At 39.0% G+C, this 25,362-nt stretch overlaps 1 protein-coding gene across 1 annotated transcript in view; it reads left to right on the plus strand.

Annotated features, from left to right (window-relative positions):
• The window catches only part of TENM3 (teneurin transmembrane protein 3), a 692,061-nt gene that overhangs the window by 599,899 nt on the left and 66,800 nt on the right, over positions 1-25,362 (plus strand). Inside the window, exon 18 of the mRNA XM_053975063.1 lies at positions 24,930-25,076. Within this exon, the coding sequence (XP_053831038.1) occupies positions 24,930-25,076 (147 nt within the window). The remainder of the gene's footprint in view (positions 1-24,929; positions 25,077-25,362) is intronic.

Genomic DNA, 25,362 nt, shown 5'->3' on the forward strand with positions numbered 1-25,362 from the left:
TTCTCTCCTCGTTCTTTTTTTTTTGTTCCCTCGTTCTTTCTTTCACTCCGTCGTTCTGTTTTTTTCGTTCCCTCGTTCTTTCTTTCTCTCCGTCGTTCTTTCTTACTCTTTCCCTCGTTCTTTCTTTCTCTCCGTCGTTCTGTTTTTTTCGTTCCCTTGTTCTTTCTTTCTCTCCATCGTTCTGTTTTTTTCGTTCCCTCGTTCTTTCTTTCTCTCCGTCGTTCTTTCTTACTCGTTCTTTCGTTCTTTCTTTCTCTCCGTCGTTCTGTTTTTTTCGTTCCCTCGTTCTTTCTTTCTCTCCATCGTTCTGTTTTTTTCGTTCCCTCGTTCTTTCTTTCTCTCCGTCGTTCTTTCTTACTCGTTCCCTCGTTCTTTCTTTCTCTCCGTCGTTCTGTTTTTTTCGTTCCCTCGTTCTTTCTTTCTCTCCGTCGTTCTTTTTTTTTCGTTCCCTCGTTCTTTCTTTCTCTCCGTCGTTCTTTCTTACTCGTTCCCTCGTTCTTTCTTTCTCTCCGTCGTTCTTTCTTACTCGTTCTTTCGTTCTTTCTTTCTCTCCGTCGTTCTGTTTTTTTCGTTCCCTTGTTCTTTCTTTCTCTCCATCGTTCTGTTTTTTTCGTTCCCTCGTTCTTTCTTTCTCTCCGTCGTTCTTTCTTACTCGTTCCTTCGTTCTTTCTTTCTCTCCGTCGTTCTGTTTTTTTCGTTCCCTCGTTCTTTCTTTCTCTCCGTCGTTCTTTTTTTTTCGTTCCCTCGTTCTTTCTTTCTCTCCGTCGTTCTTTCTTACTCGTTCCCTCGTTCTTTCTTTCTCTCCGTCGTTGTTTTTTTTTCGTTCCCTCGTTCTTTCTTTCTCTCCATCGTTCTGTTTTTTTCGATCCCTCGTTCTTTCTTTCTCTCCGTCGTTGTTTTTTTTTCGTTCCCTCGTTCTTTCTTTCTCTCCGTCGTTCTTTCTTACTCGTTCTTTCGTTCTTTCTTTCTCTCCGTCGTTCTGTTTTTTTCGTTCCCTTGTTCTTTCTTTCTCTCCATCGTTCTGTTTTTTTCGTTCCCTCGTTCTTTCTTTCTCTCCGTCGTTCTTTCTTACTCGTTCCCTCGTTCTTTCTTTCTCTCCGTCGTTCTTTCTTACTCGTTCCCTCGTTCTTTCTTTCTCTCCGTCGTTCTTTCTTACTCGTTCCCTCGTTCTTTCTTTCTCTCCGTCGTTCTTTCTTACTCATTCCCTCGTTCTTTCTTTCTCTCCGTCGTTCTGTTTTTTTCGTTCCCTCGTTCTTTCTTTCTCTCCGTCGTTCTTTCTTACTCGTTCCCTCGTTCTTTCTTTCTCTCCGTCGTTCTTTCTTACTCGTTCCCTCGTTCTTTCTTTCTCTCCGTCGTTCTTTTTTTTTCGTTCCCTCGTTCTTTCTTTCTCTCCGTCGTTCTTTCTTACTCGTTCCCTCGTTCTTTCTTTCTCTCCGTCGTTCTGTTTTTTTCGTTCCCTCGTTCTTTCTTTCTCTCCGTCGTTCTTTCTTACTCGTTCCCTCGTTCTTTCTCCGTCGTTCTGTTTTTTTCGTTCCCTCGTTCTTTCTTTCTCTCCGTCGTTCTGTTTTTTTCGTTCCCTCGTTCTTTCTTTCTCTCCGTCGTTCTTTCTTACTCGTTCCCTCGTTCTTTCTTTCTCTCCGTCGTTCTTTCTTACTCGTTCCCTCGTTCTTTCTTTCTCTCCGTCGTTCTTTCTTACTCATTCCCTCGTTCTTTCTTTCTCTCCGTCGTTCTGTTTTTTTCGTTCCCTCGTTCTTTCTTTCTCTCCGTCGTTCTTTCTTACTCGTTCCCTCGTTCTTTCTTTCTCTCCGTCGTTCTTTCTTACTCGTTCCCTCGTTCTTTCTTTCTCTCCGTCGTTCTGTTTTTTTCGTTCCCTCGTTCTTTCTTTCTCTCCGTCGTTCTTTCTTACTCATTCCCTCGTTCTTTCTTTCTCTCCGTCGTTCTGTTTTTTTCGTTCCCTCGTTCTTTCTTTCTCTCCGTCGTTCTGTTTTTTTCGTTCCCTCGTTCTTTCTTTCTCTCCGTCGTTCTTTCTTACTCGTTCCCTCGTTCTTTCTTTCTCTCCGTCGTTCTGTTTTTTTCGTTCCCTCGTTCTTTCTTTCTCTCCGTCGTTCTTTCTTACTCGTTCCCTCGTTCTTTCTTTCTCTCCGTCGTTCTTTCTTACTCGTTCCTTCGTTCTTTCTTTCTCTCCGTCGTTCTGTTTTTTTCGTTCCCTCGTTCTTTCTTTCTCTCCGTCGTTCTTTCTTACTCGTTCCCTCGTTCTTTCTTTCTCTCCGTCGTTCTGTTTTTTTCGTTCCCTCGTTCTTTCTTTCTCTCCGTCGTTCTTTCTTACTCGTTCCCTCGTTCTTTCTTTCTCTCCGTCGTTCTTTCTTACTCGTTCCCTCGTTCTTTCTTTCTCTCCGTCGTTCTGTTTTTTTCGTTCCCTCGTTCTTTCTTTCTCTCCGTCGTTCTTTCTTACTCGTTCCCTCGTTCTTTCTTTCTCTCCGTCGTTCTGTTTTTTTCGTTCCCTCGTTCTTTCTTTCTCTCCGTCGTTCTTTCTTACTCGTTCCTTCGTTCTTTCTTTCTCTCCGTCGTTCTGTTTTTTTCGTTCCCTCGTTCTTTCTTTCTCTCCGTCGTTCTTTCTTACTCGTTCCCTCGTTCTTTCTTTCTCTCCGTCGTTCTTTTTTTTTCGTTCCCTCGTTCTTTCTTTCTCTCCGTCGTTCTGTTTTTTTCGTTCCCTCGTTCTTTCTTTCTCTCCGTCGTTCTGTTTTTTTCGTTCCCTCGTTCTTTCTTTCTCTCCGTCGTTCTTTCTTACTCGTTCCCTCGTTCTTTCTTTCTCTCCGTCGTTCTTTCTTACTCGTTCCTTCGTTCTTTCTTTCTCTCCGTCGTTCTGTTTTTTTCGTTCCCTCGTTCTTTCTTTCTCTCCGTCGTTCTTTCTTACTCGTTCCCTCGTTCTTTCTTTCTCTCCGTCGTTCTGTTTTTTTCGTTCCCTCGTTCTTTCTTTCTCTCCGTCGTTCTGTTTTTTTCGTTCCCTCGTTCTTTCTTTCTCTCCGTCGTTCTTTCTTACTCGTTCCCTCGTTCTTTCTTTCTCTCCGTCGTTCTGTTTTTTTCGTTCCCTCGTTCTTTCTTTCTCTCCGTCGTTCTTTCTTACTCGTTCCCTCGTTCTTTCTTTCTCTCCGTCGTTCTTTCTTACTCGTTCCTTCGTTCTTTCTTTCTCTCCGTCGTTCTGTTTTTTTCGTTCCCTCGTTCTTTCTTTCTCTCCGTCGTTCTTTCTTACTCGTTCCCTCGTTCTTTCTTTCTCTCCGTCGTTCTGTTTTTTTCGTTCCCTCGTTCTTTCTTTCTCTCCGTCGTTCTTTCTTACTCGTTCCCTCGTTCTTTCTTTCTCTCCGTCGTTCTTTCTTACTCGTTCCCTCGTTCTTTCTTTCTCTCCGTCGTTCTGTTTTTTTCGTTCCCTCGTTCTTTCTTTCTCTCCGTCGTTCTTTCTTACTCGTTCCCTCGTTCTTTCTTTCTCTCCGTCGTTCTGTTTTTTTCGTTCCCTCGTTCTTTCTTTCTCTCCGTCGTTCTTTCTTACTCGTTCCTTCGTTCTTTCTTTCTCTCCGTCGTTCTGTTTTTTTCGTTCCCTCGTTCTTTCTTTCTCTCCGTCGTTCTTTCTTACTCGTTCCCTCGTTCTTTCTTTCTCTCCGTCGTTCTTTCTTACTCGTTCCCTCGTTCTTTCTTTCTCTCCGTCGTTCTGTTTTTTTCGTTCCCTCGTTCTTTCTTTCTCTCCGTCGTTCTTTCTTACTCGTTCCCTCGTTCTTTCTTTCTCTCCGTCGTTCTGTTTTTTTCGTTCCCTCGTTCTTTCTTTCTCTCCGTCGTTCTTTCTTACTCGTTCCTTCGTTCTTTCTTTCTCTCCGTCGTTCTGTTTTTTTCGTTCCCTCGTTCTTTCTTTCTCTCCGTCGTTCTTTCTTACTCGTTCCCTCGTTCTTTCTTTCTCTCCGTCGTTCTTTTTTTTTCGTTCCCTCGTTCTTTCTTTCTCTCCGTCGTTCTGTTTTTTTCGTTCCCTCGTTCTTTCTTTCTCTCCGTCGTTCTGTTTTTTTCGTTCCCTCGTTCTTTCTTTCTCTCCGTCGTTCTGTTTTTTTCGTTCCCTCGTTCTTTCTTTCTCTCCGTCGTTCTGTTTTTTTCGTTCCCTCGTTCTTTCTTTCTCTCCGTCGTTCTGTTTTTTTCGTTCCCTCGTTCTTTCTTTCTCTCCGTCGTTCTTTCTTACTCGTTCCCTCGTTCTTTCTTTCTCTCCGTCGTTCTGTTTTTTTCGTTCCCTCGTTCTTTCTTTCTCTCCGTCGTTCTTTCTTACTCGTTCCTTCGTTCTTTCTTTCTCTCCGTCGTTCTGTTTTTTTCGTTCCCTCGTTCTTTCTTTCTCTCCGTCGTTCTTTCTTACTCGTTCCCTCGTTCTTTCTTTCTCTCCGTCGTTCTTTTTTTTTCGTTCCCTCGTTCTTTCTTTCTCTCCGTCGTTCTGTTTTTTTCGTTCCCTCGTTCTTTCTTTCTCTCCGTCGTTCTGTTTTTTTCGTTCCCTCGTTCTTTCTTTCTCTCCGTCGTTCTTTCTTACTCGTTCCCTCGTTCTTTCTTTCTCTCCGTCGTTCTTTCTTACTCGTTCCCTCGTTCTTTCTTTCTCTCCGTCGTTCTTTTTTTTTCGTTCCCTCGTTCTTTCTTTCTCTCCGTCGTTCTGTTTTTTTCGTTCCCTCGTTCTTTCTTTCTCTCCGTCGTTCTGTTTTTTTCGTTCCCTCGTTCTTTCTTTCTCTCCGTCGTTCTTTCTTACTCGTTCCCTCGTTCTTTCTTTCTCTCCGTCGTTCTGTTTTTTTCGTTCCCTCGTTCTTTCTTTCTCTCCGTCGTTCTTTCTTACTCGTTCCTTCGTTCTTTCTTTCTCTCCGTCGTTCTGTTTTTTTCGTTCCCTCGTTCTTTCTTTCTCTCCGTCGTTCTTTCTTACTCGTTCCCTCGTTCTTTCTTTCTCTCCGTCGTTCTTTTTTTTTCGTTCCCTCGTTCTTTCTTTCTCTCCGTCGTTCTGTTTTTTTCGTTCCCTCGTTCTTTCTTTCTCTCCGTCGTTCTGTTTTTTTCGTTCCCTCGTTCTTTCTTTCTCTCCGTCGTTCTTTCTTACTCGTTCCCTCGTTCTTTCTTTCTCTCCGTCGTTCTTTCTTACTCGTTCCCTCGTTCTTTCTTTCTCTCCGTCGTTCTTTTTTTTTCGTTCCCTCGTTCTTTCTTTCTCTCCGTCGTTCTGTTTTTTTCGTTCCCTCGTTCTTTCTTTCTCTCCGTCGTTCTTTCTTACTCGTTCCTTCGTTCTTTCTTTCTCTCCGTCGTTCTGTTTTTTTCGTTCCCTCGTTCTTTCTTTCTCTCCGTCGTTCTTTCTTACTCGTTCCCTCGTTCTTTCTTTCTCTCCGTCGTTCTTTCTTACTCGTTCCCTCGTTCTTTCTTTCTCTCCGTCGTTCTGTTTTTTTCGTTCCCTCGTTCTTTCTTTCTCTCCGTCGTTCTTTCTTACTCGTTCCTTCGTTCTTTCTTTCTCTCCGTCGTTCTGTTTTTTTCGTTCCCTCGTTCTTTCTTTCTCTCCGTCGTTCTGTTTTTTTCGTTCCCTCGTTCTTTCTTTCTCTCCGTCGTTCTGTTTTTTTCGTTCCCTCGTTCTTTCTTTCTCTCCGTCGTTCTTTCTTACTCGTTCCCTCGTTCTTTCTTTCTCTCCGTCGTTCTGTTTTTTTCGTTCCCTCGTTCTTTCTTTCTCTCCGTCGTTCTGTTTTTTTCGTTCCCTCGTTCTTTCTTTCTCTCCGTCGTTCTTTCTTACTCGTTCCCTCGTTCTTTCTTTCTCTCCGTCGTTCTTTTTTTTTCGTTCCCTCGTTCTTTCTTTCTCTCCGTCGTTCTGTTTTTTTCGTTCCCTCGTTCTTTCTTTCTCTCCGTCGTTCTTTCTTACTCGTTCCCTCGTTCTTTCTTTCTCTCCGTCGTTCTGTTTTTTTCGTTCCCTCGTTCTTTCTTTCTCTCCGTCGTTCTGTTTTTTTCGTTCCCTCGTTCTTTCTTTCTCTCCGTCGTTCTTTCTTACTCGTTCCCTCGTTCTTTCTTTCTCTCCGTCGTTCTGTTTTTTTCGTTCCCTCGTTCTTTCTTTCTCTCCGTCGTTCTGTTTTTTTCGTTCCCTCGTTCTTTCTTTCTCTCCGTCGTTCTGTTTTTTTCGTTCCCTCGTTCTTTCTTTCTCTCCGTCGTTCTGTTTTTTTCGTTCCCTCGTTCTTTCTTTCTCTCCGTCGTTCTGTTTTTTTCGTTCCCTCGTTCTTTCTTTCTCTCCGTCGTTCTTTCTTACTCGTTCCCTCGTTCTTTCTTTCTCTCCGTCGTTCTGTTTTTTTCGTTCCCTTGTTCTTTCTTTCTCTCCGTCGTTCTGTTTTTTTCGTTCCCTCGTTCTTTCTTTCTCTCCGTCGTTCTTTCTTACTCGTTCCCTCGTTCTTTCTTTCTCTCCGTCGTTCTGTTTTTTTCGTTCCCTCGTTCTTTCTTTCTCTCCGTCGTTCTTTCTTACTCGTTCCCTCGTTCTTTCTTTCTCTCCGTCGTTCTTTCTTACTCGTTCCCTCGTTCTTTCTTTCTCTCCGTCGTTCTTTCTTACTCGTTCCCTCGTTCTTTCTTTCTCTCCGTCGTTCTGTTTTTTTCGTTCCCTCGTTCTTTCTTTCTCTCCGTCGTTCTTTCTTACTCGTTCCTTCGTTCTTTCTTTCTCTCCGTCGTTCTGTTTTTTTCGTTCCCTCGTTCTTTCTTTCTCTCCTCGTTCTTTTTTTTTTGTTCCCTCGTTCTTTCTTTCTCTCCGTCGTTCTTTCTTACTCGTTCCCTCGTTCTTTCTTTCTCTCCGTCGTTCTTTCTTACTCGTTCCTTCGTTCTTTCTTTCTCTCCGTCGTTCTGTTTTTTTCGTTCCCTCGTTCTTTCTTTCTCTCCGTCGTTCTTTCTTACTCGTTCCCTCGTTCTTTCTTTCTCTCCGTCGTTCTTTTTTTTTCGTTCCCTCGTTCTTTCTTTCTCTCCGTCGTTCTTTTTTTTTCGTTCCCTCGTTCTTTCTTTCTCTCCTCGTTCTTTTTTTTTTGTTCCCTCGTTCTTTCTTTCTCTCCGTCGTTCTTTCTTACTCGTTCCCTCGTTCTTTCTTTCTCTCCGTCGTTCTTTCTTACTCGTTCTTTCGTTCTTTCTTTCTCTCCGTCGTTCTGTTTTTTTCGTTCCCTCGTTCTTTCTTTCTCTCCGTCGTTCTTTCTTACTCGTTCCTTCGTTCTTTCTTTCTCTCCGTCATTCTTTTTTTTTCGTTCCCTCGTTCTTTCTTTCTCTCCTCGTTCTTTTTTTTTCGTTCCCTCGTTCTTTCTTTCTCTCCTCGTTCTTTTTTTTTTGTTCCCTCGTTCTTTCTTTCACTCCGTCGTTCTTTTTTTTTCGTTCCCTCGTTCTTTCTTTCTCTCCGTCGTTCTTTCTTACTCGTTCCCTCGTTCTTTCTTTCTCTCCGTCGTTCTGTTTTTTTCGTTCCCTCGTTCTTTCTTTCTCTCCGTCGTTCTTTCTTACTCGTTCCCTCGTTCTTTCTTTCTCTCCGTCGTTCTTTTTTTTTCGTTCCCTCGTTCTTTCTTTCTTTCCGTCGTTCCTTCTTACTCGTTCCTTCGTTCTTTCTTTCTTTCCGTCGTTCTTTCTTACTCGTTCCTTCGTTCTTTCTTTCTCTCCATCGTTCTTTTTTTTCGTTCCTTCGTTCTTTCTTTCTTTCCGTCGTTCTTTCTTACTCGTTCCTTCGTTCTTTCTTTCTCTCCGTCGTTCTTTTTTTTTCGTTCCCTCGTTCTTTCTTTCTCTCCTTCGTTCTTTCTTACTCGTTCCCTCGTTCTTTCTTTCTCTCCGTCGTTCTTTCTTACTCGTTCCTTCATTCTTTCTTTCTCTCCGTCGTTCTTTTTTTTTCGTTCCCTCGTTCTTTCTTTCTTTCCGTCGTTCTTTCTTACTCGTTCCTTCGTTCTTTCTTTCTCTCCGTCGTTCTTTTTTTTTCGTTCCCTCGTTCTTTCTTTCTCTCCGTCGTTCTTTCTTACTCGTTCCCTCGTTCTTTCTTTCTCTCCGTCGTTCTTTCTTACTCGTTCTTTCTTTCTCTCCGTCGTTCTTTCTTACTCGTTCCCTCGTTCTTTCTTTCTCTCCGTCGTTCTTTCTTACTCGTTCTTTCGTTCTTTCTTTCTCTCCGTCGTTCTTTTTTTTCGTTCCCTCGTTCTTTCTTTCTCTCCGTCTTTCTGTTTTTTTCGTTCCCTCGTTCTTTCTTTCTCTCCGTCGTTCTTTTTTTTTCGTTCCCTCGTTCTTTCTTTCTTTCCGTCGTTCCTTCTTACTCATTCCTTCGTTCTTTCTTTCTCTCCGTCGTTCTTTCTTACTCGTTCCCTCGTTCTTTCTTTCTCTCCGTCGTTCTTTTTTTTTCGTTCCCTCGTTCTTTCTTTCTTTCCGTCGTTCTTTCTTACTCATTCCTTCGTTCTTTCTTTCTCTCCGTCGTTCTTTCTTACTCGTTCCCTCGTTCTTTCTTTCTCTCCGTCGTTCTTTTTTTTTCGTTCCCTCGTTCTTTCTTTCTTTCCGTCGTTCCTTCTTACTCATTCCTTCGTTCTTTCTTTCTCTCCGTCGTTCTTTCTTACTCGTTCCCTCGTTCTTTCTTTCTCTCCGTCGTTCTTTTTTTTTCGTTCCCTCGTTCTTTCTTTCTTTCCGTCGTTCTTTCTTACTCATTCCTTCGTTCTTTCTTTCTCTCCGTCGTTCTTTCTTACTCGTTCCCTCGTTCTTTCTTTCTCTCCGTCGTTCTTTTTTTTTCGTTCTCTCGTTCTTTCTTTCCCTTTGTCGTTCTTTCTTACTCGTTCCCTCGTTCTTTCTTTCTCTCCGTCGTTCTTTTTTTTCGTTCCCTCGTTCTTTCTTTCTCTCCGTCGTTCTTTCTTACTCGTTCTTTCGTTCTTTCTTTTCGTCGTTCTTTCTTTTTCATTCCTTCGTTCTTTCTTTCTCTCCGTCGTTCTTTCTTACTCGTTCCTTCGTTCTTTCTTTCTCTCCGTCGTTCTTTTTTTTTCGTTCCCTCGTTCTTTCTTTCTTTCCGTCGTTCTTTCTTACTCGTTCTTTCGTTCTTTCTTTTCGTCGTTCTTTCTTTTTCATTCCTTCGTTCTTTCTTTCTCTCCGTCGTTCTTTCTTACTCGTTCCTTCGTTCTTTCTTTCTCTCCGTCGTTCTTTTTTTTTCGTTCCCTCGTTCTTTCTTTCTTTCCGTCGTTCTTTCTTACTCGTTCTTTCGTTCTTTCTTTTCGTCGTTCTTTCTTTTTCATTCCTTCGTTCTTTCTTTCTCTCCGTCGTTCTTTCTTACTCGTTCCTTCGTTCTTTCTTTCTCTCCGTCGTCCTTTCTTACTCGTTCTTTCGTTCTTTCTCTCCGTCGTTCTTTTTTTTCGTTCCCTCGTTCTTTCTTTCTCTCCGTCGTTCTTTCTTACTCGTTCTTTCGTTCTTTCTTTCTTTTCGTCGTTCTTTCTTTTTCGTTCCTTCGTTCTTTCTTTTTCTCCGTCGTTCTTTTTTTTTTGTTCCCTCGTTCTTTCGTTCTTTCTTTCTTTTCGTCGTTCTTTCTTTTTCGTTCCTTCGTTCTTTCTTTCTCTCCGTCGTTCTTTCTTACTCGTTCCTTCGTTCTTTCTTTCTTTCCGTCGTTCTTTCTTACTCGTTCCTTCGTTCTTTCTTTCTCTCCGTCGTTCTTTTTTTTTCGTTCCCTCGTTCTTTCTTTCTCTCCGTCGTTCTTTCTTACTCGTTCTTTCGTTCTTTCTTTTCGTCGTTCTTTCTTTTTCGTTCCTTCGTTCTTTCTTTCTCTCCGTCGTTCTTTCTTACTCGTTCCCTCGTTCTTTCTTTCTCTCTGTCGTTCTTTTTTTTTCGTTCCTTCGTTCTTTCTTTCTCTCCGTCGTTCTTTCTTACTCGTTCCTTCGTTCTTTCTTTCTTTCCGTCGTTCTTTCTTACTCTTTCTTTCGTTCTTTCTTTCTTTTCGTCGATCTTTCTTTTTCGTTCCTTCGTTCTTTCTTTCCGTCGTTCTTTCTTACTCGTTCCTTTGTTCTTTCTTTCTTTCCGTCGTTCTTTCTTTTTCATTCTTTCGTTCTTTCTTTCTTTCCTTCTTTCTTTTTCATTCCTTCGTTCTTTCTTTCTTTCTTTCTTCCTTCCTTTCTTGCAGAGCAGAGCTGGCAATGCTCTGCATATAAGAGATAACTAGTTTGTACTTTGGTGAGTGGAGAGCATTGAATGAAGCTCATTAGAGGCTGTGCCAGGACTAACCACGTGACTGAAGTATTTATGGGGCACATCTCCCAAGTATGAGAAGCATCATGGCTATGGACTTTGGGGTGGATTGAATTGGCAACAAAAGAAGTAGCCACAGGTCAGACAAAGGCAAGCATAAAATTGAGTGATGAGGAAATCATGGATAATCTGAATAATCAAAGAAAGTCCAATAAGTAAAAAAACCCTACATGCTTCTATGTTTGGACAGATGGAGGAGAGATGGTTAAAAGAGGTGATGTAGCTGAAACAACAAGATAGGACAGTAAGTCTTAACTGCAGTGGAGCTGATGTATGTGAATGTAGTATGATTTGCTTTTGCCACAAGCTAAAAAGAGCCTGAAGAATTTTAACTTTCATTGAAGTTTTGGAAGGGCACGAACTCTGAATGTGTTAGCACAGCTAAGCCATAACAGGGACATGAATATCTAGAAAATAGCAAAACCCAAGCTGTGCTCCCAGGTATTTTACAGCCCTGGCTGGAGGGGCAGGTGGTGGTGCTGTAAGAGAAGCAGTGGTTAAGAGCTTTGAGGGCAGGGAAAATGAGGGCCCATTACAGCTGTATTAATTAATACCCACATCGTTATGCCCAGAAGATGAGGCAAGGTTTTCTTTTTTAGAAGGGAGTCAGGTGTGAAAGTAATAAGATTGACTTCAGAATTATTTTTTACAGCAATCACAATTGATTTTTAAAGGCTGGTTGGTTGGTTTGGGGTTTTTGTTAGTTACTAATGAAATGCTCAAACATGTGAGGGAGAGGTAATCAAGATGCTTCTGCAGAATCACAGGGAGAATCAATAGGGTTAACATTTTTGAGGAGCTTCCAGAAAACATGCTGACAAAGAGAGTAGAGAGGTGGGGAGAGAACTGCTTTCTGAACAATAAAAGAAAGTAAATATTTAGAAGTCGGATAAAGCCTTTCCCTTGACTGCTTTAACTTGCCAACGAGCAATTACTCAGCAGATCACTCTGCTGTTGGTCTCACTGACCTTGGCAGCATTTCAAGGGTTGTAGTTATACACGGATGAACTGCTCTTGAACAATTTTTCCAACATATTAAGCACAAACAAGTTTCTCCTCAGCACTGGGCAAGCAGGTCTCTCTTCCCACCTGTTTATTCTTTAAACGGGTGTTTACTTTCTGGCTGCTTCTGTAAAGATAGTTTGATTTGTTTATATTGCCCTTACAGCCTCCAAGGCAAGTAATGAGGTACAGGCTTTAGCCTGCTGTTACATTTATTTTTTTTAGACCTGTTTCTTTCCATGTTACAGGGAATCCAGGTCATTTTATTGCTCATTTCCAGCAGTATTTCGACTTAGTGGGGGGAAAATTGCTGCCTCCTTAACTTGGCAGATGAAGAGTCAATTTGCTTTTCTCTCATCTACCCTACAGTAGGTAGTAGCTCTTTCTGAGCAATAAATTTCAAAACACAAGGGACTTCAGAATGTTTCTCTATGCAAACCAATTTTTTATTGGCACCCTCCATATGTAATCCAGGCATTTTATGCTACCTACAACTCTCTACTTAGTAACAGAATATTTGCATAATTTGTGTTATGTGTATGAAAGAAGCCTACTCACTCCCCATTTGTATGTCTAAAAATAAACAATTGCACCCTTCTTATTTCTAAAAGTCATTAACTGTTTAGCTGAGGTACTGTGAAGTATTTTAGAAATGCAAATATGTTTCTTTGTTGCAGCTATTAGCTGGAAGCCCTATGAAGTGCAACAGCCAAAATTAACAGCTTCTTTGAGAAAGGAATATTGCAAAGAAACTGTAAATCTTAAGGGCAGTTCTCTTCACTCACTTTTTGGGAAAGGAGTAGCCCTCCAGATCTCTGGCTGGATGTACAAAATGGGGCAGATGTGAATGCATTACTCACGGAGGCACTAACTGAAATATATACTGAATCATCCGAATCCATAACTCATTTGACCAAAGAATTTATGGTATTTTTGTAAAGCATGAATGCCGTTCAAAATGGTAAAAAAAAATGTTTTGTACCTCAGCTGACATTTTTTATGTCTTCTTAAATGATAACTGTCTGTCCAGTCCCATTTTCAGTTAGCCCACTGTTTGCATTGTAAGTTGACATGTGTTAAAACATAGAATGAAAGAAAAAAACAAACCTGTCTCCTTATTAAAGCAAGGTAGTCCTTAGTTGTATTTCTCTCTAATATAATTTAAATCTTAGATTGCTTCTTTAATTATGCCAATTTTTACATCTACTTCAAAATATTTAAATGGAATTTAGTCAGAGGAAACTCTAATTACTCTAAACTGCCAGATACCTATTTCATTGATATTTATTTTTATTTCTGTACTTCAGGATGTTGGGAAGAAAAAATGTAGGTGATTACAAAGGTTTGCTTTTTGTGTTCAGAAAAAAAATTTAGACATCTGCTTATCTGGGTTCAACATCAGGGTTTCCCTGAGGCTGAAGATGACAGGACTGGATTGAAGAAATAATATACATATGTAATTTATATACTTTGATTTGTGATAGGGAACAGAGTAGACTAAATAAAGCAGGGAGGAGGGGAGGTCTGTTTGTTTGAAGCAATGTGTATAGTAAGGTGGACAAGATTGATTGGACTAATGCAGTAAACCTGCTGTCTATTGCTGATATCCACTGTTCCATTATGGGCCTTTGGCACAGGGTAGTGCAACTTCCATACCTCACCTGGTGTCTGCCACACTTGTGAGCCACTGCCTTTGCTCTGAATGCATACTTCCACATATTTATGTCAAAGATGTTCAGAGATAAGTACATACTCACCATTTTGATGAATTAATCTAATAGGAATTAGCAAAACTCAAAACTTGGTGCTATTGTTTAGCATCTTAGAGGTTTGAACTAAATATAGGCAATGTATGTTTCAAGTACTAAACAATACAAGGCACCTAAGTTGCTTATAATCTCTAACCTCTAGAGAACTGTAGTTGTAAAATCATAGGATCATGGAATAGTTTGGATTGGAAAGGACCTTTAGAGGTCAACCCCCACTGCAATAAGCAGCATCATCTTCAACTAGATTTGCTCACAACCTCATTTGCTGAGACCCTCATCCAGCCTGGTCTTGAATGTTTCTGGGGCATTCACCACCTCTCTGGGCAGTTTGTTCCAGTGTTTCACCATCCAATTGAACAAAATTTCCTTAAGCCTAGTTTGAATCTACCCGCATTTACTTTAAAACCATTATGCCAGTGCCTCACAACAGGCACTGCTAAAATATTTTAATGTAATGTTTTACAATTTCTTGTATCCCCATGAGAACGGGTTAAAACAACAGCAGAGCTATGGAAAATCATCTGTCAATTGTTTATTTGGTCTGCAAGTGACATTCATGGGTCTAAGGTGAGCATCCATATATTATTTTTTGAAGCTCAACCAGCATCTCAATGGGATACAAGACAGCAGATGCACAGCTGATGCCCAGGTGATAGCCTGGATGAAAATCTGCTCTGTAATTAAGTTTTCATAACCAAGTTGTGCTAAAGTATGTTTTTGTTTCCTTTCTGTCCTGGCTTGCAATGAGTTCAGTGACCCTCTCCTGTCTGAGTAGTTGTTTTGTGAGATTGGAACAGATATTATTTCAGAAAGTCTATTATTTTTTGTGATATAACTGTCATGTACCATGAGTATATAAGGTAACTGTCATAGGAAGCCCATAAATATGAATACTTTTCCAGCTGCTTTTCCATTAAACTCTGTTAGCTGAATGAAATTAGTAAATAATTATGTTGGTGGGGTACCTGCTATATCAATGTGCTGTGTAACAACTCACTTTTACAGTGCAGCCTAATTTTTTTCTATAGACTAAATTAGTTTTATCATAATCTAAATTGCAAATATACCAATTTGCATTAAAACTATGCCTTCTTGTTCAGAATTGTCAACACCTCTTTTTTAAAAGTCTTTAAGCATGGGTGGGTAAGACCATCTGTTTATAAAGCTTGCCTGCAGCTCCATTACTTAACACAGGTTACAGCTGTTTAATTGTTATCATGTTGAACGATTATCTTTCAGTCCAAAATTAATATTTGTATATGTATGCATGGAAAGCATATTGCTAAACATAAATGAGCTAAATGTGGATTAATGTCATTAAGCATTCATATTAATCCCTCAGGAGGGGTAAAGTTAGCATCATGGTATTTCCATGATACTTTTGAGTGCCACATGAGGCTGCTTTACCTGGAATGCAGAAATGAAAATCAAAGCCAGTGGTGGTTCACTGAGAAGTGTGCAGCTTATGTTTATATTCCAGTGAGAACTGGGATCTAATTGGTTTATTTTCTAAGAATTTCCCGAAAATTTAGTTGAGAAAAAAAAAAAAACCAAGGAACAGCAAATTAATTAACCTTTTTCTTTGCATGAAAAACAGTAGCATGACATTCAAATCAATCAAACCAAAAAAATAAATTTTCCTCAGCAAGGAGTTTCTAGTTTCATCTATTTTAGCCAGAAAATCAGGAATATCATCTGGTTTAGATATTCAGAATTATGAAAAAAGTAAGTCTAGAGCACTTTCCCATAAGTGTGTTTCCCTTAGCACAGACTGTTCTGGTGACTGATTAAAATGGTTTTCTGACTGGGCACAAACACGAAGGCATCAGTGTGCTGGTTGTCCATGTGACCACAATCAGATCAGCGTAAGCACCAAAGTACAGCAAGTGTTGAGGAATGCTGAGACAGAATTTTTCCTGCAATAAGTTATATGGCCTGCACCTGTTCCCTTCAGCACGTGTTTAGCTTGGGGCTCCTTATACTACAGATTTCAAATATGACTGCAGGGAAATGACACTTTATCTCTGTATAAAGATCAGAGAGCAAGTAAAGACAAATGTGCTCCTTCAGTTAATTAAATGAAATGCTTATAGAAAACTTGATATGGCTGTATATCATTACATGATACATTTTTGACACATGGGCTTGACAGAGTAAGTAATGAACCAGTTTGAGGGCTTGATCTATCTTCTCTACATTTGCATGTTAGCAGCACAGATAACCAGTATTATGATGCCCACTGTCATTTCAGTGCTGATGCTAATTGCCAAGCATGGCTCACTTTTCTCAGAAGTTTAAATCCCTGACAATATTCACATTTCAGAGTGGTTTAATGTGTTACATATTTATTGTACCTTATTGCATGCATAGGAATTTTTCATCAATTTTACAATTATTTTGAATTTTTTTGTCCCTCAAATTATAATAATTACTTCTGTATGAATGTATTCTGTAATTATCAAAATTCCTAAATTTATGCTTTTCTTTAGTAATGGTTTCATGGAATCATACCTGAATACAAGTTTCATCTTAAAAATAACACTGTATCTGTATGACCTTTGACATTCAAAGATAAAATCAATCAAATATTCAAAACTAATTATATCCAGTATCAATTAGTTCACCACAGTATTGTGAGTGAAACTCGAGTTTCAAAACACCTGACTGCTTTGCAGTTGGGATTTTACAACAATATTTATACCTATACCCTCAATAGAAAAAGCCTATGAGGAAGAGATGATGACTTTCTTGGCATCCAGAGGACTGATAATCACAGTTTAACAAGATTTCATTAAATTTAGAACAAATTTGGGGTTTATATTTCCTGTGCCTAAAGGGCATGTTATAAAATTGCCAGGCCAAGCTTTGAATATGCCAAATATTTGTACATTTGGTAACCATAAAAATACTCAATTACCAGGTGAATTTAAGATGGAGCACACCTTTTTGGAACTGTGAAAGAAAGTGAATTATTGGTCAGGCCTTAACACATTTCAAGACCAAGTATCTCAAATACAAATTAACTGTTAGCATGCTTTAAATTGCTAATTGGTTAATTTGCATTTAAATGAGGACCACATGTGAAGTTCAAGTTAGGCACATTTTCAGAAAGCAGCAGAATCCTCTGAGATGTGAAGAATTTTAAAGCCTGTTGTGAAGCTTATTTGAGCTGAAGTGGCTAGAGAATAAGTGCTTTTGTACATTGTATTGTTGCATGCTGGTCAGACCACATTCCATAAATACTTTCAGTCAAGGAGAAAGATGGAAGCAATAATGCTTCCCATCCTGATCCATGCCCTAATGTGTTTTCAAGCTAAATTTATCTTTCATCCAGTTCTTAATGTGTCAGGTTTTTACCTGTATCTGAGGCAAGTCTTCACAAGTCTGTTGATTCAAATGAACTTTTTCAGCCTGTACATGTGGGATAGTTGTAACCCCTTAATGGCATGTACCCTTTCTTCTAAATCGTCTTCCAACTAAACTAATATTAAGTAGGAAACAACACTGCTCATGATCCTGCCAGAAGTCCTAAATTTCCTATGTATACTACATCCTTAAAAGTAACTGAACTTTTTATTCTAATACATATGTAGCTTTCCAGTAATAGTGATTAGAAATCTTACTTTACAGTAAAATTGGGATGGTCTCCAGAACAAGAAATCTAAAGGATAATGCGCTTGTGTGCCTCTGTATACAAATCTCATAAATGATTGCTGCGAACAGTTGCAGTTTTGGCAAGGGATAAATTGCAGTGAAGTCAGGCCTTTCTGCAAATATTTAAAATGCATAAACGATTAAAAAGATATGAGTTCAGGGTGACAACAGTGTTTTGGCCGTTGTAAGGAGGAAAAAAAAATAAAATTGTGTGAAACTATAATTCCATCCATGTGCTCTCCTTTACAAGAAGGGCAAAGGGAAATTTAGGAGTAAAAAGGATCAAAAGGGAAGAATGGTTGTAATCCTCCTCTATTGGCAGCAATGCTCTGAACATATGGTCTGTCTAAGACAAGGTTCTTACAGACTCTGAGAATGGGTGATGACTATGAGCTGCTTACAGTGGAAGAACATGTGCTTTCAGTACTGTTCAGTGATGAATAGAAAGAATTGCATTTGCAAATGATACCAAAGCCTGCTGCCCCCAAGCACTTTGGAAGACAGGACAAGAATTTAAAATTACTTCAATAAATAGCACAGACTATGCAGAAAAATAAGGTGCAATTCAACAAATGCTGGCTTCTATGCTTAAGAATAATCAGCTGCACAAATCCAAGTTAGGAAGCAGTTTGCCAGGCAGAAAACACTGTAGGAGATGCTGAATTTGACTATTGCAAACCTTTCTAAAGACAGGCTACAACAGTGGCTTTAAAATTTTGTGAATTCTGGACTTCTGTAAGTTTTTTGGTAGAGGCATGGAGCTCCTCTGAATTTGCATGTGGATGCATGCTTTTTTTAGTCATTCTTTCAGAGGGAAAGCAGTTGCCTAAAGGAATCAGTATGCTATTCCCTAGGTCTGCTGTGAGTAGGATAAGAAATGCTGGGTTTAAATATTACAAGGGTTATTTGGGGTTTTAGGTTCAAAAGGTGGTTTTATTGTCAAAATAGTTAAACTGTGGGTGGAAATGAGAGGAAATGAGGGTGATCTGATAGCCGCATCAGGAGAAGTAAACCGCCATGGACTGAGTCTTCAGTAGATTAGTCAGACCAGAACTGTCAGCCCTGAGTTTTGTACCAGTTCCCCCAAAACAAGCACCAACATTTGTTTACAAACTGCATTCTCCCTAAAGCCTGCAGTAAATTTTCTCTTCTGCTGGCAAGTGCCTGTGAATCCACTGATAAAGTGTGTACCTCATCCCCTGCCACTGCTTGGCTGCACAGGGAATAAAAAATAATGTTCATAAGAGGCTGGTGCACAGGATGAACTGGTTAAGGATGATTTTGAAGACCTGAATTCCACCCTTGATTCTAACATGTATTTTCTGTTAGTTGCTCACAAATACAGACTTTAAAGTTCTCTCAGATTGTTCTTCACTTTCTGGGAACAACATTTGCACATGTGTGATTTGCTTAAAATGTTGGTTTGTGTATGAAATACTATATAATTCTAAGTATTCCAGAAAATCACATCATAGGTGGTTGTAGTCAAGTGAATGGAGATTTCTCACTCTGATGTTTCTATGCTTTAGTTACTGGTAAAATGTACAATGAGGTAAGAACACCAGTTCTCATCACACCAGTGGTATGAAGATAGTGTGCTAAATAATTGAGACTTAGAGAGGAAGGTGATTGGAAAGTCTGAAAGAGAACTATTACTTCTTCGTTTAGGTTAGCACAGTGTGCCTGCTACTAGGGCATCAGCTGTTTGTTGTTTGTGAGAGAATGAGTGCTGAATGAGGATTGGTGATCTCTGCACATTCACAAGGGAAGAGGTGTATAAAACTTGCACAGGTAGCCATAAACCCATCACTGCCTAAATTTTGGATGCTTGACATGGCCACTGTCATGGTATTCTTCTAATGTGTTCAGGGTTTTTTGGCATATGGATTGTAAACAAAGTTTTATACAAATACTAAAAATTAATGAAAATAAGTGAAGATATTAAAACTTTCTACCTCTAAACAAACAGATAAATGTGTTGAAAGCTTAAAGGAAACAATATGGTGAAAACAGCATAGTTTGCTTCTGGTCAGTTTTTATACCAAGCAAAACCTGCTGTCTCTCTGTATAACACTTGGTGCAAGGTTATGTAGAGGTGTAAACATGACTGATGCGAGGTATGTCCTTCACATGTTCCTGTAGAGGATGGGTGTCTGAGAGCATGAAGTTTGTGTGAGCAGTGGAGATACTTAGGCAGTCATTCACCAGGGAATGGGAGCTGCAATAAGGAGTTGTGGGAGATGAGAAGAGAAAGCAAAGCAGAGCTTGCTCTGAGAGGAGCAGAACAGTGTTCTTCATTGTTGCCAATACTGAAATTATTTCTTCATCATTTCTCCTTTCTTTTCTTCCCCACTTTGGTTCTTTTCTTCCCCTCCCCTTTGGTTCTCTTTTCTCTTTCTATTTTCTCCTTCTGTTTTCTTTGAGAGGAAGAGGCTGTAATGCAGTAAGGAAGGGAGAAAGCTGATTGTTTTAGTGGAGAGGAGGTAAGGGTTTGACTCACATTTTCAAGGTGTTGAAAGGGAAAAAAAAACACTTTAAAAAAACATGGTTTTTTATTTAGGCTGACCTAGGTCAATATGGCTTTGGTCATGTTCATTTGTGATTTTGCTTCATGTCTGGTGGTGCTATGAGGTTAAATCTGCTCTTTCAGGAAAGTAATTCATGACTCTTGAGCTACTGAGTTGACACTGTAACAGGCCTATACATACGTTACAAAAACATGGGGCACGTTACAGTCTAGTGTACAGATTACAAAGATTATGATGGGTGAAGATATCTGCAAAGATTATGATGGGTGAAGATATCTGATGAAGAATAATGATTTAAACTAATAGAGATATAAAATTCACTGTACAGCATTTAGAAGCATGTCACCATTGTAATCCCAAATGACAGAATAATCAGAATAAAGCAGTGCTATAAGGACCAATTAAGGAACATCAAATCAATGGCTATGTGACTCGTGCTGATTAAACGGGAGCTGATTGGAATAAATGGATTTAATATGTACTTTTATTCTTAGGCTATTCTGTCATACCTGGAGGAAGCAGTATATGAATAAGGAAGACACTGACTTACATCTGTGATAGGAAACTAATGGGAGACATTAAATAATTTTTTTTTTTAAATCAGGGTTCTGACTGGTTAAGAAATATGCTGTCTTAAGTGTGAATTTGCATGACTGTTACCATTTCTTTGTATAATCATTTATCTGCCACATATTTATATAAATACCCACACAGATTGGTGGCACCATTTCTATTTTATTTTCTATGAATTTTGAATGCCACTTAGATCTTCTCAGGCTTTGGTTAGCCTAGAAAATGTACAAATCTTTTATCTTCATTTTTGTTTTTCTTTTTTCCACTTGGAGTTATACAAAGTCCTTCTACTTCTGGAGATATTAGCAAGATTTAAATGACACAGTCTTAAACTGCAAGAAAACTCCTTTAGTTATATTGTCTGGTCTGTAATTAGACATTTTAAGGATGTAAGATAACCTTTATGTGCCAGATGTGTAATTATCTTGCCAAGGAGCACCTGCTGAGATGCTCCATCCTACTGAAGTGCTCCAAATCCCACCTGGAATTCTCTATACAGAGGGGGGAAAAGGCTTGTATTTTGTATTTCCACACAGGTTCATTCCTTGTTCAGTTGCAGTGCCATGAAGATAAGGAAGACAGCATGGCTAGTTAAACTTCCCTGCAAAGTTACACAATTTTTGGTCATTCATTTTCTGCTTTGTGGTTTTTCTACAATGCTGCATATTAACCAAAATAGTTTCTAACATTGTCCTTAATGTCAACTGACCGTGGTGTAAAAGGATGTTGGAAGGTAGAACTTGTTTTCTGAGAATTAGTTTTGTGGTTTGGAGCTGACTTCTTATATTACTGCTGGATAAAAAAAAAAAATCTTAAAAGAATATTTTCTTAATCTGTCTTGTGTTTCGGCGTTTTTTGGGGGGTTTTGGTTTGGTTTTGGGTCTGTGTTGCTTGTTTGGGGTTTTTTAATGAAGACTGGATTCTGAAAATAAATAGTGTGGGGGGCTTGGGATTGCAGGGACTGTTTTCAATTGCCTAGGAGTTTTTTTTTTAATGTTCTATTACCTATCCTTACACTTGTAGAGGCATTTAATGTTTTACTGGTGGATAGATGAATTCCCCAGACAGACCTAATTGCTTTCATTTTATGAAATAGAGCTTGATTTTTCCTCCACTCATACTACACCATGTTTTAAGCTGTGTAGGAGCAAAAGGAATTATACTGGATGAGTAAGAGAAGAATTTGATCTACCCTGAAATGTAGCTGTATCATGTTTCTTTTTGTTTGTGGTTAATGTGAAAAGCTACCTAGTTTGTTGCTGCTGCTCTAAATGTTCTGTAATTGATGTTTTCATCTTACTTTGTCTTGCATTGACCTTACCATTACAGGGAAAAAAAATAAAAAAAGCTGTGTAGTGGACACCTGACACTTTCTTCAAGAAAAAGGAACTAGAAAATTTCCTCCTCTTAGTTGTAGCAGTGATTGTGCCCCCTGGTATATATCACCTCCCTCCTTGGAGTCCAGAGCAGCTTTTTTCTGTTCATCCAAACTGGAGGAAAGGCTATAACTGGGAAAGCCTTTGTTACCCATCCAAAGGGATACTAGCAATGATAGAGAACTTGCCAGACAGGGGCCATCATCTATCAGGGATTTAGGAAAGTCAAATTTTAAAGGAAGGAGGGCTGTGAGGGCTGTGTTGAGAGACCTTGCCCCCAGCAAAACCAGGGGATGGAGTCCAACGTTCCTGGCTCAGCTTGGCCTGTCCCCACTGCAGTAGTCTGTAGTCTCCCATCTCCTTGGGTGTAGGTGGCTGGCTTTGGTAGCCTGCAATGGACCTGGTGGCTTTGCTGTATGACATTAACCCCTTTCACACAACTGCAGTTGATGTCTGTTTCCTGGAAGGAAGGAGGGAATATGTTACCCATCTGTGCTGTGTCTCATGTATTAAAAGTAGGCCCTGCTGCTTGAAATCCATCTTATGCTCTGTATGTCATTCATCCATCTGCCTCCTCAAATCTTTTGTGAAATCTTAAGTGTCATAACTTACAAAAAGAAGTCTTGCTATTCTTGTATATACCATCTTATTTATACATCTAAAGGCTATGTTTAATTTTCACCTGCTTTTCAAAATTAAATGGATCATCACGTTACTAACCCCGCTACACCCTCTTCCACCCCATATTTACAATTCAGCTTATCTTACATACTTGGTTTGTGTGCTTAGAAGAATAACTGTGACTGAATTGAAGCAGAAGAAAAAATACTCCTAAAAATCCTGTTAATCCATTGAGAATTAAGATAGTGTGCTGGTTATGCTGTCAGAGTCATGAATGTCCTGCAAATCAAAGATCTTCCCATGTGGTTAGTGTTTTAAAGCTCATATGCTAAGGAATTGCTGTTACGTTGTGTTGAAATTGAATTTTTAAGCTAGCTTTGATTATATTTTTGTTATATAAAAAAATCAAAGCATGCGAAGAGAAGTCAGAAGAAAATTAGTCTCAGAAATGCAGCTTCCCTTTTGCTTCTGCAAGCCTACTTTCCAGTACAGTTTCATTGATTCATGACGATGTTTGCCGAAAAGAGAATTTCTTGCATTTTTAAAAGCCTTGAAATACATTTTCATTTTGTAATGTAAGACCTCTCATGTCAGGTGCACCTGCTTGATTTGCATGTGAATTCTGAACAATTCTTGTTTCATGTGACACTTCTGAAATGTCTGTCTGTTTTTTTTTTTTTTTTTCTTTTTAATTCTCAAGCTCACTATTTGGATAAGATAGTGAAAGGTACTGTATATTTGCTCTTTGACATGCCTTTATCTACGTGTTTGGGTTTTGTTTTTTTTAATATTAATATATAGTTTAAAACATACTAGTCTGGGCAAAAGAATCTTCTCTTACATACATTCCATGGATTATATATATAACTTATATGGCTTTCAACTCATCTCAAAATTTTGCTTCTGTTGTATGGTAACACTTTATCATAATTATACATTTATGAACAAACTATATACATGTATTAGATTTAATCTGGACCAATAACTGAAGATAGTATTCATTTGCTGTTTGGAACTTTTTTTTTGTTGTTAGTTTTGTCATTGGACCTCTACCTACAAAACCTATAAAGGAAACAAAGCAAAACAAGTGTCACAGAACAAGTGTTATTAGTTCTAAAGAACAGATTAATTATAGAGATGTGTGTGTTTATATACTGACATATCAATAGAATTCCTTAGATTTTAAGCTTTTGATTATCTGAATTATGATTTAAATTATGATTTGTACCTTGTATGAGTTTAGAAAAATCTTTTATAGTCTATGCAACGTTTTCAATTAAGAGGTTCAAGGATGCAAAAACTTAACAAGAAACAGCAAAGATTCTTGTATCTTCAGTTATGGTGAAAAATTTATTTAGAAAAATGTTTAAAATATTCCTACCCCTCTTTCCCTGAGTATCTTCCTTTATTCCTTGTGTTTTTTCATTAGAATATGGCAATATCCAGGCTTTCACACAATAAGTCTTGAGTGTACCCAGTTGACTCCTAAATTGCTTTGTCAGTATTGCAGTTATATATGTAAGTCTTTCATAAGTCAAAAAGAAGAAATACTAAGAAAAAATAGATCTCAGTACATTAACAAATACTATTAGCAGCTGCAGTCTGAAAGAATAAAAGTAGCAAGACTAATTTCAGCCTGGCATGATGGCACAACATCCCCATCCTTCCTCACAAGAAGTTTTCTCTGTCTTCTAAGAGTGATTTGACAAGAGTTAAGCACCCTTTATAACTTTTTTTCTGTATGTTTGTCATTTGGAGCTACAAGGTTGAAAGGAGTCAGTAAATTCAAAATTCTTTAGAAGAAAAAAGCAACTTGCTTCTGAAAGACCACTCTAAGCTTAAAACAAAATGGATCAGTAGGTTAGTTGACAGAGATGGGTGTTCTAAAAAGTGAAGAATTGTTTGCCCAGTTACTTAGGGTTTTTGGATGAAAGTTTACAGAGAATTGTTTTTTCCAGAAATATCTGATTTGTAGCCATCTTCTCATAAGATAGTTAGTGCCATATCTGTACTTGCTTCTGTCAGTGTCTTATCATAGTCATAGATAAGGAGCACCAAAATCTACATATTTATAGCGTTGTCATTCTCATACAGATCATGTTGGCTGCATGCCAGATTTCATCACTAGGAAGTGACAGATACTGTTTTTTTTAATGCAATGTTAGACTGAAAACAATTATCGATTTTGGATATATTAAATTATGTTAATTGTTTCCCAAATTTTCCCTCCTTGGCCATAAAAGCAGACAAGATAGGATATAAAGGTAACAGCACAAAAGCCTTAGGGAGATTGTCACAAAAAATCACTCTCTGCTATCTGTCTTGAAGCACGTCACTACCGTGTTTTTGTTCAGTCTATCAATGTTTATTGTGGTCCTTATGGTATTTCATTTTGTCCGTCCTAAGTAATCAAATACGCACAGCTATTACATTAAGTTGGAAATCCTGTTGGTCCTGTCCCATCCGTATGCAGCCTGAATCCTAATGTTTGTTAGAATAGATGCTAAGCTGCTTCACTATTCCTGGGCTTTGCTTATTCTGTGAAAAGGAATGTATTTTTGGCATAAAGTATAGTCATTATAACTGGCCTATACTTTGTGCAATTATTTAACACACTGTAATTTCACATGAATACACGGCAACTCTGAGACCAGATAAAGTTAACCTTCTCTTTTATTACTTGCCTAAATCATACCCATATTCCTGCTTAAGAATTTGGAGGGATTTATTCATAGTAACAGGGAGCTTAATCATTTGTGCCAGTAATTAATCAATACTGCATAGAGCAAATAATGATCTATTCTATGAGCACAGAAAAATGTATCATTTTACAGCTGTGTTTGCACTATGCACTCATCTCTTGTTACTTTGAAAAAAAAATTTAAAAAACCAAACTTAATTTTGTCTGGCCTGCAGGTATTTAGAGGATTGGTGCATTTATTTCCTGCCTCTACAGGTAAGTGGTGTCTCAAGTGTCAGGCCAATCAAAGATGCCACTTTGTTAAGAATTACGTTCCCCGGGTAATGTTGCTGTTCCACTCCATGTGCAATTACAGTATTTGTGCTGTTCTTAAGGCCTGTTCCCAGTAAGTGTCCCTTGTTTGTATTTTTTTTCTTTTTATATTGTTACAATATTTAAATCACTTGTGCTTTTTCTTTGTCTGTTTCAACAGAGGGCTGCCCTGGTTTGTGCAACAGCAATGGGAGATGCACACTGGACCAAAATGGCTGGCACTGTGTCTGCCAGCCAGGATGGAGGGGAGCAGGTTGTGACGTAGCCATGGAAACTCTCTGCACTGACAGTAAGGACAATGAAGGAGGTAAGAGACACCAACTGGATTTTTAACTCTGGGAAGAACATGTTGAGGAATGGAGATTTTTCAGTCAGGTGATTAAATACTGCCATGAGAACCATACAGGCATTTGACTCACTCTTACATCTGCAAGGATATGCCATGGTCTTCAGTGCTTCCTTATGGCATATCAGCAAAGCCTAAGAAGCTGTGAGATGTGTACTTAGAAAAAGATAGGTGTTACCTTTGTTTCCCTGCAGTGTTCTTTTTTACTGGAAAAAAACATAGTTTCAACTCAGTGAACTGTTGTAGA

The sequence above is a fragment of the Vidua macroura genome, chromosome 4 (assembly GCF_024509145.1).
Source record: "Vidua macroura isolate BioBank_ID:100142 chromosome 4, ASM2450914v1, whole genome shotgun sequence".
NCBI lineage: Eukaryota > Metazoa > Chordata > Aves > Passeriformes > Viduidae > Vidua > Vidua macroura.